The 15,249-nt window shown below is 44.3% G+C and overlaps 1 protein-coding gene across 1 annotated transcript in view; it reads right to left on the bottom strand.

Annotated features, from left to right (window-relative positions):
- MAP1B (microtubule associated protein 1B) overlaps window positions 1-15,048 on the bottom strand; it is an 81,856-nt gene extending 66,808 nt beyond the window's left edge. Inside the window, exons 1-2 of the mRNA XM_084880878.1 lie at window positions 14,526-15,048; window positions 5,807-5,908 (exon numbers count right to left, since the gene is read on the bottom strand). Of these exons, the coding sequence (XP_084737004.1) occupies window positions 5,807-5,908; window positions 14,526-14,724 (301 nt within the window). The 5' untranslated portion in view covers window positions 14,725-15,048. The remainder of the gene's footprint in view (window positions 1-5,806; window positions 5,909-14,525) is intronic.
- Window positions 15,049-15,249: the final 201 nt, after the last annotated feature.

Below are 15,249 nucleotides of genomic sequence, written 5' to 3'. Positions count from 1 at the left end.
ACATTCATTACTCCCTGTCGTAGGGCAGCTAATGCATTCTAGGCACATACTATGAGGCTATAACTCTGTACAAGACAGAGTAAACAGACAAGTCTAGACAGAGAAAGGAGACGGCTGAAAATGGTCTTAGATCTTGGCTACAGGCGTTTTAGCATTGCCTTATCATTCTACTGGCAAATAGTATAAAACCTTGCCTCGTTAATGTCAAAGGGAGTAGAGGTTTCGCATGACTTAAATTCAAGGGGGTTTGAATTCTCCACCAGAAACCAATCCCCAGGCCAGATAGTTTTAGCGGTCACTCAGCACAAATCTGACCGTGCTCGGCTGTGGTTTGTTTATCTTTGGAAAGGCCAGGGTTCTTAAACAGAACCACCCGTGTACACATTACAAAATCAATCACATTGTAGGAAGGTTTGTGTGAACGGGATCTAGGAGTTATAAAACCAATGACAAAATGTAAACATGCCAAGGTCTTACTATTTATCCAGTTGCCTAAGAAAATAAACCGCCAGAAATCTTGGTTTCTTAAAACTGGCTACGTCTGCAGTCACTGGCTGATCGGAGAGCAGAAGAAAGAATCGTGTGGTAGAATGGAGTGGAAGAAGTTGCAGGGGAACAGAGTGTGTGACCCCCAAATAACCCACTTTGGCACGTGGATTTTCCTGAGAGGAAGGCAAGATCCCAAGGCTTCAAGAAAAACTTTTACTTTTCCCTGAACTGCGTAGGAGAATTTAATTAGGGAGCCTGGCTCATAGAGAGAGCTATTAACAAAGATAACATTTACTTGAATGACCTACCTGTATGGCAGGGCAAACATCTAATTACCAAACATCTGCTCTTATTGTCCCATAAATTACCCTCCTCCTCTTTGAAGCCCCAGGCCTTTATTGCATTACTTAGTTTAGAGAAAGGGGGGGGGGGGGGGGGAAGAGAGCATAAAACCCTCATCTGCCCATTTTGCCCTTCTTTGGGATTTTGTGAGGTTAAATTTGTTTTTCTCCTGTTAATCTGCCTTATGTCAATTTAGCTAACAGACCAACTAACAGAACCTATGAAGGTAGATGAATGTATTTTCCTCCCCTACACATGCATAGATTATCACAGTGAGAAAACAGACTAGCACGCTCACCCACATCAGCATTCTCCAATGGGCACCAACAGGATCGTTTTGAAGTGATATTGGACCCTGCCCTATGGTTTTCTATGCCAGCACCTTAGCATTATGCCTCCTTTTTGCTTTCACATTCAAAGGACCTTTCTAAACTCAGTCATGGAATGTTGCTGCCCCCTACACATAATCAGCAGCTATGTTCCTTCTGATCCTGCTGAAGATCACTGTCTCTCTGAGAAACATCTTTAATACAAACTTTAATATCATTACAAAAAGGAAGAAAGCCAATATCTAAATCCACTATTTCCCATTGATAATAATAATCACCAAATATGCAAGTCAAATAGATATTCAATAAGGGAGACAATTTTAACACTAGCTCACATTTATTGTTTTACTATGTGACAAGCATTGTTTCAAGATCTTTACATGCATTAATTCATTTGATCCTCATGAAAATTCTGAGGTATTATAAATCCCTGAGGCATAAAACGATTAAGTGACTTGTCTGAGAACCTATAGCAAATAATTGTCAGAGCTAGGATCCAGAATCTGTACTCTTAATCATTAGGCTATGTTGCTGGTGAAGACTTGGATTCTCAAAATTTTAAAAATTATTTTAGTAGGCAGAAGACACAGTGACGGAAAAAAGAATATTAAAATTTATTTTCCTTCTGGTATCCCTTGTCCTGGGAATGGTTTGTGTTTGTTTGTTGTTTTGAAATGATGTTTGCCTAAAGCCAATAATCATGGAGTACTTCTTATAATCCCTAGGAGACATCCTTCTCTATTGTTGTATGTAGATGACAATAAAAGTTACATCAGGGAAAGAATCAAATAGGAATGGAGAATGAAGTATGGTACTTAGCTCTCCTCTTGTGGTAAGACTTATAAAAATGATTTTCATCCAACATAATTAAGACACACAAAAAACATGCTACATATGTAAATGAAACTTTTAGGACAGTATTTGAATTCATAAATATAAGCAAACAGAGGACTGTCACTCTGTTTTGAAAAGATTCAAGTGTTCAACATTCACTGGAGTGGACGCCTGAGGAGTGTGGTGAAGGATGGCCTAGCATTTCCTCTCCCACTGACTGGTCTTGCTTGAGCCACCTTACATGTGGCCTGGAATGGTTTTACATCAGGGCAACTCAGCAGAGACCTGCTTTGCCCTGATGTACGTTGGGCACACAGCAGATGTTTATTGAAGGGTTTTTAGGGAAGGCAATGTTGCAACAGGTTTTGAAAAGTAAGATGGGCTTCGATGACTGACCATCCCAAAAATTAAAGTATGCCAGAGCTGGTCAGATCCCAGTCTCACATCCCGGAGAACAGGGGAGGGGAACCTACAACCTCACCATTCATACTATACGACCCACTTATGCAGAGAAAGCATCCACAGTCCAGGTTCCTGCTTTAAGCATGTTTATTCAAGATGACTGAACCTTTCAGGGTAGTCTTGAATGAAACCTGCAATCCTGAAGAAATAGGCAAAATGAACCTCAAAACCACATTTAAAAACTAGTACATTATGCTGTGTTGCTGGTGAGGATTTGGATTCTCAAAAAGTTTTAATTATTTTAATAGGCAAAAGACACCATGATGGAAAAAAGAATATTAAAATAAATTTTCCTACATGAGCTGTTAAGTGCATTTGAGGCAATCACCAGTCTTTTTTAAGTCATCTCTAGACACGGCACCTAGCATAGCACTGATACAAGTAGCTAGGTAACCAGCCCTTACTGTAAGTGACAGGAAAAGGAAGGAGATGGTACATTAGGCTAAAGTGGTAGTTCGGGGGAGACTTGACCTTCCTAGTCCACTAGAATAATGCTAGTCTTTGGTCTAAAACCAGTTAATTCTTTAGCAATTCTTGCAGTCTTGCATTTTTCAATACACAGCTGTCATTCTATAAAGTCAACCCAAGTATGAATGAACACAATGGGAATCACAGACTTTGTTTACCCCTCCCTCTCAAACAAAACAAAAGAAGTAGTCTTACAAACAGTGATGGTAAGAAAGCCAGAACAACCTACAGAGAAAGGATAAACGCTTGAATTTACATTTTGAAACATACTTGTTGGAAAAGGGTACTTCCCTTATTTTCCTTTTCGTGAGATGATTTTAAAAGTTATGAAGATGCGCAAGACACAAAAATACAACACAGTAACAATGAGAGAAACACATACTGTACCTCTACTTCAACAAATCACGTGCCATCTGATATTTCCAGGATCATTCTCTTTTCTCAATACAAAGAGCTGATTTTGCATGGCTTTGCAGCAGATTTAACTTTTAATAAGCCAGTTCTTGCTATGTATTTCTTAGCACATTTACTCGATTCCATGCTTGAGGTCCACAATTCATTTGCTAACCAGAATATATAGAATTTTATTCTAATATCAAACTCAAAGACAAGAACTGAATCTCTCATGGGTATACTGCTGCAGTCAAATGTGATTCATAAAGGCACTGACATTCTGTAAGTGGTTTCAAATCTCAGTATGGACAGGACTAATTGAACAGGATGTGGTCAGTCAAAAAGAGGCTGTACACATTCCTAATTTTATATTAATGCCAATAAAATTAGCAAGCATACAACAAAATCATGTAGACAGAAAAGATTATGCTCTACTCTATTTTACATAAAATTTAAGTGATATTCAAGAAATAAAATGTAATATAGTACCTATGAGTCATCAATGGCAGAGCTTTGAGAAAAACATCCCAGGTTTGGAGTCTTTATGGGCCAGCAATTCTGCTCATAATCCTAAATGTAACCAACTGACAGAAATATGGGTCATTGTTCTCAAGAGGAAGATAAGATAAGTGAGTCTAACTACATTCTCAGGCCTAGAGGTCAGAGTGAGGCGAGAGAGTAAGAAACTAGGAAAATCCTTTGGCAAGTGGTGTGAGGAAACTGAGACAGATAGCTAAACAGATGGCTGAGCAATTTACAGCGAGCTAAAAAATCCCAAGATCTCATCTTTCCCAGCCAAAGACACTTAGGATCAAATAATTTACACATTCGAGACCAAGCTGGGACAGGCTTTCCGGTGACATTCTTTGAAGGTGAAACTGACCAGAGAATGACCCTGGCCCCTCTATATGCTTATTTTGATGCATCGACATATCAAAGGACAGACCTGGAAAACTGACCAATATTCTATTGAGAACCTCCCCTAAAATTCCCATCTTTAGAAAACACATAAAAACCCTTAAGGCAAAGGACCCAGTGTGTGCTCTCCCTTCAGCATGCACATGCCTTCCCCCGTGCTTTCCTCAGGTGTGTATCTTTGCTTTATTTCTAAGCTCTACAAGTTCCCAGGATACTTACAACCAGAAGAGCAGCAGGCAGCGGCAGCTCATCCTGAGCAATCCCCGGAACCTGTCTGCAAGGGCAGTTCTTTTGCCTCTATAACTTGTTTCCTGAGTCCACACTGCCCAGCTGACTCACTGCTGCCTCTTTCTAAAGGACCAATGCAGCTCCTCCTAGGCTCACTCCTGTTGCTTGATCTTGCCTCTTCTCTTTTAAGCCTTTCCTTTGTTTCACTGTCCCCAGCTTTAATAAACATTCCTCAAAATCACTGGACTAGTATCGTGAAATATTTCCCGCATGAAGTCAAGAACCCACACATTCCAGACTGTTGCCAGGGCAGACCTGCCTCAGTCCTGGTCTCTTTTCAGTGACTGGTTATTGGGAGCATCTTCACATATGACAAGTTTTTGTGTCCTTACCTTTAATGTCCTGTAGTATTCTTTTTCATCTCTGAAAGAAAGGCTATTTTAACGGCAATTGCAACCTCAGACTCTTTTACCCCTATTAAGAAAAGTGTATGATATTGCAAGGATGAAATTATGATGTATATTTTATTTTGAAATGCATATGTTTCCTTTTTCTTGGGAGGGTGTCAAGTTGTGAGATTCTGGAGGCATTGAATTTATATTCATAGCTTCATTTGAGTAACAATTAAGGTCAGAGTACAGTGAGATAGCAAAAAATAATAATGATAATAATAAAATACCCCAGAACTTTAAAAATCTCTAAGAATACATAAAATATATAACCCACACAGTGACAACTTAAGTTGGCTTTCTTAAAATATGGCTTCTGACTAACCTAATCTATCTATCTATCTATCTATCTATCTATATCTATCTATCTATATATCTATATATCTATATCTATCTTCTATCTATCTATCTATCTATCTATCTATCTATCTATCTATATAAAAGCCCAGTGACCAGAACGGCGGAATGACCAGAACAACCGGTGGCTCTGACGTGCACTGAGGCAGCCAACCAGTGATCCAGGCCCCAATTGGCCCCCAACATCCCAACTGGGGGTTGTTCCAGCTGCCAACCGCCCAAGGCCCCCCACCCCAGCTGGCCCTGCCCCCAATTGGCCCCAACACCCCTATCAGGGGCAGGGCCAGCCAGCCAACTGCCCATGGCCCTTCTCCCCCACTGGCCTGGCCCAATGGGCCCTCATTGGGGCAGGCCAACCAAATCCCACTTGTGCACGAATTCATGCAACAGGCCTCTAGTAGATAATAACAAATACAAAGAATCCTTCAACAATAAGAGAAAGTCTTTTTTGATAACCCAGGCAGAGTTTTCTAGTCATTGGCCTATTTCCCCATCCTTTCAGATTCTAAGTTGACTAATACTACACCCAAGTCTCACCTGGGACTTCAGGAGAGAATCTTGCAGAGTGTCGAGATACAAAAAGTTTCAGCTCCTGGTCTAAGTTGCATTCAATCAGGTTTGTGTCCCATGATCGGATTCCTAAGGAGGAAAAGGAAGACAGTTGACAGACTTCCAGTTAGTCATTTCAGAATGGTTAGGAAAGAGTCACTGTGACAAGTCTCAGGCTTTCTGGGAGGATGTGGAAACCCCTTTTCTGAAGAGCTTGGTGATGGGATGCCCACAAGATGGGAGGGCCAGAGAGCTCTCTCCGCCAGGCCGCAGGGAGGAATAACTAGCACTGTGGACTGAACTTCTGAACCTCGTAAAGCGTAAATGCAGCTTTTCTGCAAGAGTAAAAGAAAACAGTTATTAGGAAAATGACAGGCTTTCCTCCAGTGAGGGAATATAAAGGACAGAAAGATGTTGAGTTCTGAAGCAATTAAGAGGCCACCAGACAATCTGGCTTCCCCATGGTCTACTTGTAAGTAGCAAGAAAAAGTAGGATGGGGCTGGGAAAGCCAGCAGCCCAGGGACTGCCATTCGAGCCCAGGCCTTTGCTTTTAAATGTTCCTGCAGTGTGCCTCTACATTTTGTGCGCATGTACAGTTTCTTTCTTTTTTTTTTTTTTTTATCCATCCCACTTTTGACCTTAGTTTGTTAACCCCAGGATATCAATCCAAAGTTTGTGTGATCTTTGGTAAAAAGGTTAGATCTCAATCTCCAAATCTTGGCCTGTCTGTCCTTCCAGGCATTTATTTTACCTGATCAGCTTGGCAAGCAGCTCTTTCATTCACAATTGTTAGTTGTGTTGCATTTTCTTACCCAGAGGCAAAGAAATGTGGCCACTTTTTATATTTCATAAACTTTCTACAGAGTTGGGGGCCATGCATTGTCTATTCCCACAGAAGCTCAGGCTTTCATTCACTAGGCTGGAAGTTGGGGTGAGAGGACACCTGGGCAAGGACTGCTGTTGCCCTCCCTCCCTAGTCTCCTCCTTCCTGCCCCTCTGCCCTCCTCTCTCCTGCCCTCCCAAAGGAGATGCAGAGAGGAGCCCAGAGGATATCGGAGAACAGAAATCTGAGGAGCAAGCCAGGGGCAACTGAGGAACCACAAAACTCTGGAGTGGGTATGTGCTTTATATATTCTTATATTTCCCCAAATAACTAGATGGCTCACGGCAGAGCCAGTATACAGTGTCCATAATTGTACCTTTGCGCGGGCATACTGCCAGCAACAAATCTCTGGAACAACAATCATTTACTGCATACCAACTAAGGGCAGGGCTTGAAAGTAGGTATAACACAGCCAGTGAATTATCATTTTTGCTGGTCATTAGTCAGGTGCACAGACTTGGAAGTACATAGAGGAGTGTGTTATTTAAGGACACCTCTAAATCCTAAATGCATATCTCCATTTATTCCCATTTACCTCTTGTTCATTCTTCCTATCTTGCAAACAATCAAGGTAGATTAGATAGGTGGGAAGGCAGGAAGGCAGGAAGGCAGGAAGGCAGGAAGGAAAGGAGGAAGAGAGAAAGGAAGGAGGGACACCTGGGCAAAAGGTACAATTGTGGATATTATATACTAGCCCAACATGAGCTATCTAGTTTTGGGGGAAATATAAAAATATATAAAAATATAATACACATTATAAAAATATAATACACACATATTACAAAAATATTCTGGAAACTCATTTGACTATACATCAAAAATATCTTCAGCCTTAGCCGGTGTTGTTAAATGGCTAGAACATGGGCCTGCTCACCAAAGGGTCTCGGGTTCGATTCCCAGTCAAGGGCACCCAAAATAACATGTATATGTATTCAGATTATACACCAAACACTTTTTTCAACTATGAAAAATATTTCCAATAGATGTCCACTATAGGGAGGAAGATATTTCTCCACAGTAATCCATGGCAATAATTCAGGTGTGAAAGAGTTAACATTCGTAAAGAGAGGCTAAGTTATAAGGGAGAATTTTATGAGTCTCCCTGGAAACATTATCAGTCTCAGTTTGCATTTGTGCTAATGGAGTATTTAAATTTTAACAAGAAAAGCATGTTGAGATATCGTGGATCTTTTTAGTGCAGAAATAATAAATGGGTTCTTTTTGTTTCACAGAAAGCTTGACAGGTTGAGGGGTCTGAATTCATTAGAATATTTTATTTCAGTCTAAACATACACTATTTACTCGTCTAGTGTGGAAAATCGAGGAGTCCTGTCTGAGCTGCTTAATTAGTAATTGTTGAGTGGATCCTCTGTGCTTGGGTCAGAGCTCTACTCTGTCTTCTGGCTTGTCAAGTTGGGTCAATAAGTTGATAATGAGTTATATGTAATGAAATTAAACTCATACAATTTTTCTGCCTTTGTTCTGAGTAATGTCCAAAGTGCTACAACATTTGAATGACTTCATCTAGGGTTGGACGTAGACTTGCTCTTACATTGTTGTTTGCCATTTTTCCGTTGGCCTCAATTAACTTGTCATGACACACGATGAAATCTTTGTGTGATATTTCATAAAGTTCTTGGTTATATGATCTATAATTTAGCAATGGAAAAAGTATGGAATAATAAAAAATCCATTTAACAATTTTTAAATTACACTAGTAAACAGCGGCTAAAAAATATTTCTCATTTCAGTGCTTCAAATGAAACTAAAAAATTAAGGTTCTCTTTCTCTTGTCAAGGGAGCAATTTCTAGCCAAATTATTTCTTAGCGATGCATAATCACTACTACCACTTATAAAATAAATGTTATAATGGATTTATAGGTTATTTTAGTTAGGAAATTTTTGGAGTTATACCACTTTCTAAACCAATTTTAGAAATAAAATACTTTGTAATTATTTTGTACCTTTTAATAGATAATGTCAATAAAGAGATATTGTATTTCTCAATGAAGGTTCATGCTGCATTTAGTAGATTATATGTCTCCCCTTTGTGTCTAAGAGGAAGCCACTAGTGGGCCCTCTAAAGCTTATAGGACAAAAAAATATGTATCTCCTTTGGCCCTTCCCACATTCTCCCCTGGATTCAGAGAGAATAGTAGAGTGCTGGCTTTCAAAAGCAGGTCATCCTGATCTCTGATGGGTTGTAGAGAAGCCAGGATTAATTCCTGGCCCTTTTCTGATAGTTCCCCCTCCCCCTCCCAGTCTCTTCACCCACCTACCATTACACACATACACACACACACACACACACATACACACCCAGTAAACAACAGGTCAAGCTTTTCCCTGAGGCTTTGCTTCTCCAGCACTCCATGGAGACTGTGCTCCCTAGAGGCTTACCCAGGTGGGGGCAAAACAACCCCACCCCTTGGAGGAGACAAACCTCCACTTTTTAAACTATGGCCAGGCATCCGGAGAACTCTCCCACCTAATCAGGAAGGAGTGCCATCACTCTGTCACCAGTTCTCCAGCCACAGAGGTCAGGAGGTAACAAAGGATCTTTCCTTCTCAGCTCTCCGACCTCAGGTGGTAGCAGTGCACAAAGGGCAGGCGAGAGTGCACGTGAACATGACGTTTTAGTCGGAAAAAGAAGAAAAGGCTGAACGTATGGGTATGTATGTGTGTGTACGGGCAGTGGGGGGAGGAGGGGTCACTGTCATCATAGAAGTCAAAGTGAACAACGAAGAGCCAGGTTCCCTAACTTTATACTGGTTAGATCTGGCCAAGTTTATCAGTCATGCAAGCATTCTGCAGGAGTCTTTCATGAAACCAACAATTAAAAAAAAAAAAAAAAAAAACAAAAAAAAACACCTTCCATTTAAAGGCTAAAAGCTATATTCAGGCAGTAGACTGAAGAAAGCAGAAGCTCACGATCATGCATTCCATGTTGAAATGGCCCGTTGCGTTCTATCTGACAGTTATTTGGGCCTTTGACAAGTTGATTTTCCTCCATGAGCTTTAGTTACTCCCTCTGAGAAACTGGCTTTTCAGTATTTTCCACAAGTATCTAAGTGATTATCCTATACCCCTAAGATGCTGTTTGTAAAACTATGCTAAAAAGTGATCAAGTCAGGTTGGTATCCTACACTAAAGAAACAAAATTAAAACAAAGGAAATGCTAAATTCAAGGTTTTATTTCTCAGAGAAAAGTTGTCCTATTTTTTTCCTTGAGCTAACCTTTGATTTACCTTCTTCTTTTTATTTAAGCCAATAATGTGACATTCATAATATATATCAATATTTTATGTATTATGCTAACAATATCTTACATGCAGAGCTCATCATTTCAAAATATTGATTACAGGTGGTATTAGTAAGTATCACAAACAAAAGAAGTGATTTATAATAATTTATTTTATTGGCCTAAAAGTTGTAACTTATTTAAAAAGTAAGCATTCGGAGAAGATTAACAATGAATCATCAATTTAATGACCTTACGTTTGGGAAATGGCTTACATTTCAGCATGCATATAGAACCCTTAGATAATACCAACTAAGGAGTGCAAGCAGAAATCCATCTGCCTTTTGACTTTGAAAAATATAAAGACGAATATAATAAATTTAACACTAACATTTCTTTTAATTCCCACCATATATTGATTTTTTTTTTTCCTGTTAAAATAAAATGAAAACCAAACCCAAATTTTCCTGGGTTTTTAATTCTATTAGCCGTCTTAGACTGAAAATATTCAATAAGGTTAACATCAGAAAGTTCCAATGGATTCAGCTAAAGTTACATCTAAAAATTCAGGACTGCCTTTGCCGGTTTGGCTCAGTGGATGGAGTGTTGGCCCACGGACTGAAGAGTCCTGGGTTCAATTCCCATCGAGGGCATGTACCTTGGTTGTAGGTTTGATCCGAGGCCCTGGTCGGGCCCATATGGGAGGCAACCGATTGATGTGTCTCTCTCACATGAATGTCTTTCTCTCTCTCTCTCTGTCTCTCCCCCTTCCACTCTCTCTAAAAAAATCAATGGAAAAATATCCTGTGGTGAGGGTTAACAAAAGAAAATTTTAAAAATTAATAAGTAAGAATCCAGGGCAGTAGATGTTACACAGTAGATGTATCTTTTTATGAACAAATCTTGCTGATTCCCAGTGCAAGGTTACCCCCTTTAATAGTAAAAGCATTAAACTGACAGTATTCCTTTGAAACAATAAAAATGAAGCAGTGGCAACTCCTCTCACAAGGCTTCCGTTTGCAAAGCACGGATGCAGGTAGGCAATGTCCTAAAATACACGGGAGAAGTGGGGGCCCTGCTAAGAATGGGATGGCTGTGAAGTACATGTTGGGGACCAATGAGAGAGGGGGCGAAAAAGGTCCCAAGAAGCTGTAGGTGGTGGTAACGACAATGGTTGGGCAGTAAGTCCCCCGTGGCAAATGAAATAAATCTAGACCAGTCCGAGGAAAGACTATTGTTTCAAACGTGAGAAGAAATTACCTAAACCTTACATTTTCCTTCTTGAATACAATTGAGTGAACATCTCTCTTCCTTGGTTTCAAGAAGCATTTACTAAGCATCCACACTGAGATGTTTCAGGCCTGTTGATTTGCTGCATTACCACCATCTCCCTACAGATTGATTTTCTATTGACTTCCTCAATAATCAAATGGCAAAAAAATATATATTATTAATTAATTAATTAATTAAAATAAATAATCAAATGGCAACAATCCAAGTCACCAGGGTCTCCAAACCCACGGCGCACCAGTTAAGGTGGGAGGGCCAACAGGAAGCAAGAGTGGCAGATGCTGCACTGCTTTGCCAGCCTGTAGCACACAATCAGAGCTGCAGCCCCTGGAGCATCTCCATCTTGCCTCTCCCAGCGTGGCCCACAGGCACCGGCAGCCACAGCAGTGGTAGCAGAGTGACCTCTGCAGGAGGCCCAGCTGGGGCCCGAAGGCGGAGGCAGCAGCGTGTGAGGCCCGGGCAAACAGAGCTGGCCTGCCCTGTTGCTAAGTCATCTCACGCTGCCTGAAAAGCTGTGGGACCACTTAGCGCTGGAAGGCCCCGAAGCTTGAGCTGCATCCGAGACCCCAGGGCTCAGGAGAGCTGTCTCCAGAGGGAAGCAGCATCTGTTACTGTGTGTAAGGAAATGGCTCTGCTACTCACTTGGTTGGTTCTTAATGGGATCAATACAGCCATTTTGGAGGTTCATGCAAAGCCCGACCAAATGAGGGAATGAACACTCAGGAAGGCATGGTGACTGGAAAGGGAACGTGAGGGGTCTTCTGGGATTCCGGTCATGCCAGGTTCTTGATCTGGGAAACACAGGTGTTTCCTGTGAAATTTTTGTGAAAAGCCACCGAGTTCCTCATCTATAATACGTGCCTTTTCCTCTCTATGTATACCACTTCATTAAAAATGTTTAAAAATTAAAAGAAAACGTCAGGAAGACAAATCTGAACTTTATCACTAAGTACTAGTAGTGTAAAAAAGAGGACATGTGTCCTTCAATGTGTCTGCTTTATCCTCAAACGGAAGCAGCTTGAATGAACCGGCAGAGGAATGAGGTACTGGAAGGAGGATCCGCGGAGTAACAAAGCAGGGAGATAATTATGGTGGGAGATGATTTCTGAACCACCTCCCTGTACGGATGCAGCCCACAAGTGGATGGCTATCCAAAGGCAGGCTCTGAAAACGGCTGTTTGAGCTCTCTCTGAGGTTAGCCGGTCCTGCACTAACATAATGACCAGGCCAGAAAGCGAGTGCTGCTGCAGGGGCAGCACTCCTGTCACCAGTGGTGTGACCTTGAGCCCGTCCCCTCATCCTTCCTGCCTCTCTGGGCCCTCATCTCTAAAATGGGGCTGATGGCCCCTCTCCTGGCACCACATCGGATGGTTATGAAGATTTTATAGACAGAAAAGCACCTCTTAAGGTATTATTATCCCCTGGCAATGGTGCTGACACATCCACTCACAAAACAAAACATTTTTTTTAAAGCCGAAGTCATTGATTCATAAAGAGCCACACCCAAAGTCAGTGCCTGTGAAATTTTCTAAGGAGATAATGTGCAAACACACTAAATTAGAACAGATCAGATTAAAAGCTTATAGTTTGAAAATATGGGTTATTGAGATGTTCTAATAAGGCATATCATTATTGAAATCTTTTATTCTTGATTTTTTCCCCGAATAAAATATTCTTAATTCTGCTCATTTTTCTTTTACTTTTTCTTTCTTTTTCTTCTTTTTCTTTTTTTTTTTTTTTTTTTTTTTTTTTTTTTTTTTTTTTTTTTTTTTTCTTTTTTAGCTGAAAGGGAAAATCTGTGCCTTAAAGTTAAACAAAAGAACAGGTCTACAACTCCAGTCCCCACCCTGCAGCCTTTTGTTCTGGGGACAGCCAAATGCGGAGGCAAATGACTGACAAACGTTTATTTTCTCATCTGAAATAAGGTTTTTCTTTCGGCTTTTTTTGGGGGGGGGGGGAAGGGGGGCTGGCGGGGAGCTGGGGCTGCGAGAACGCCCTTTGTCCGCCTCGGGCTGCCGTAGAGACCGCACTGCGGACTGCACCACGCCCACCCGCCGGTGTCTCCTGGCAGAAAAGCTCCAGCAGAACCCCGAGAGAAAAGAGCGCGGGGCTAGGGCTGCAGGGGGACCCGGCGACCTCAGTCAGGCGCCAGGGGGAGAGGGGGACCCGGGGATAAAGAAAAAGGCAGAGATCGGGGCTGCCCACCGGGGCCTTGGAGCACAACAAAGCTGGGCTCAGGGAGAGGTGGGGCACGCAGCACCCCCGAGCCCGAGGCCCAGGCGGGCTGAGCCCGAAGGGGGCGCCGCAGTGCGGAGGCAGGTGGAGGCACTGCGGCAGCCCTCCCAGGCGGGGCTGCGGGGTGGATCGGCCCTCGTGCCCGAGGCTACGCCCGGGGGACTCTCGCGGCCGCGCCGGGGGGCCCTGGCGGACCGCTATTCGGCCTCTGCAGAGCGCGCTCCCCGTGCGCGCACCGGGAGAGGCGCTGTCCCTGCCCGCCATCCCCCCTTCCCCCCCCTCCTCCTTGCCCCCCAAGCCATCACTCTGGAGGTTGAGACTTTTCAAATAAGAAGCCCCACCCCACAACTTGGGGTCCCATTGTCCTTTCTCCACGCCGTAACCAAGGTCCCAGGGGCGGTAACTAGGCGGGCGCCGTCAGGGAATGAAGTGCGAGAGGCTCTCCATCTGCGTCCCGGGGGAGGCGGGGGCGGGAGGGGGGGGGGGCACGGGCGTGGCAATAGGACTAGCCTCGTCATTCCCAGGAAAGAAAAGATCGGAAGGTGGCTAGCCAGAAAAGGGCGTTTCTCGGGGGTCGAGGTAGCTGTGCTGAGGATGATTCCCCACGAGGGGCCCTGGCACATGGCGCTTCCACCCCGGGTGTGGCGGGGATGAGGGTGTCCATTATTTTGTGGGGTGAGAGAGGGAATAAAAGGAGTGCCTGCACAAGCCGCCCCTTCCCCCCCCCCCCCTTGCTTCCTGCGACAGCGGCAGGATTGTGGCCTCTGCTCCTCTGACACCTGCATTTCATTGAGCGGGAGAGGCGGTGGCTAGCTCGGATCTGCAGACCCAGCCTGGTGACGGGGTCCCTCAAGGTAAGGAGACTCCCACTGGGTCTCAAATAAAATTGGCATTATTCTCTGACGTTAGCTCACAAAAAAAAAACAAAACAGCCCGGACCGTGTGCGGGAAGCGGCGGGGATCGGTGGGTGCGGGGCGCGCCTGGCCGCTGCGCCCTGGGTGGGGTCGCCGCGTGCGTGGGGTCGCCGCGCCAGCTCATCCCCCGGGGCCGCTTACCCAGCTCAATGTTGCCGATGGCGCGCCGCAGGTGCTCCTCGGTCACTATCTCGCCGACCACCACCAGCAGGTAGAACTTGCTGTCGAGGAAGCGGTGCGACAGGCTGGGCGAAGTGGACGCCGCCGCCGCCGCCGCCGCCGGGTTGGCGATGCCGCCGGACAGCTCGGGCTCCGCGGCTTCCACCACCACGGTCGCCATCCTGCCGGCCCCGCGAAGCCTCGGCGAGGTGCCCGCTCGCTCCGGCTGCTCCTCTCTCCTCTGCCGCAGGAGAAAGGATTATCTCGGAAGGTGCTGCCTCCGCTCCGCCCCCTGCGTCCTCCCTCCTCCTGGCACCGGGCGCCGCCTCCTCGTCCGCCCTCTCCTGGCGCGGGAGGCGGAGAGGAGCGGGGAGGGAGAGCGAGAGGGGCGGCGCCGCTTCTCTATGGAGACCAGGCTAGGAGCGGAGGAGGAAGAGGAGGAGGAAAGGACCACCCGGCACATCCTCGAGCGAGCGTTGGCTGCCTCCTCCCGAGCAGCCAGTTGGCCCCGGGGCTGATGTCATCTGCAGCAAATCATCTCGCTCGCGGCCCGGAAGCTGCAGGGACGAGGTGTGTGTGGACAATGGTCAGGGCCAGGCCGACAGTCCAAGGGTTGGGGAAACCTAAGGCCCCTGGTTGCAGTTGTGAAAACGCTCCAACCTACACCCCCCCACACACACTGATCCCACCCTCACCCCACCCCGTT

This window comes from Pipistrellus hanaki (assembly GCF_964339955.1).
Source record: "Pipistrellus hanaki genome assembly, chromosome: 4".
Classification (NCBI taxonomy): domain Eukaryota; kingdom Metazoa; phylum Chordata; class Mammalia; order Chiroptera; family Vespertilionidae; genus Pipistrellus; species Pipistrellus hanaki.
The sequence above is the reverse complement of the archived record's forward strand: the minus strand, read 5'-3'. Positions and strand labels throughout refer to the sequence as shown.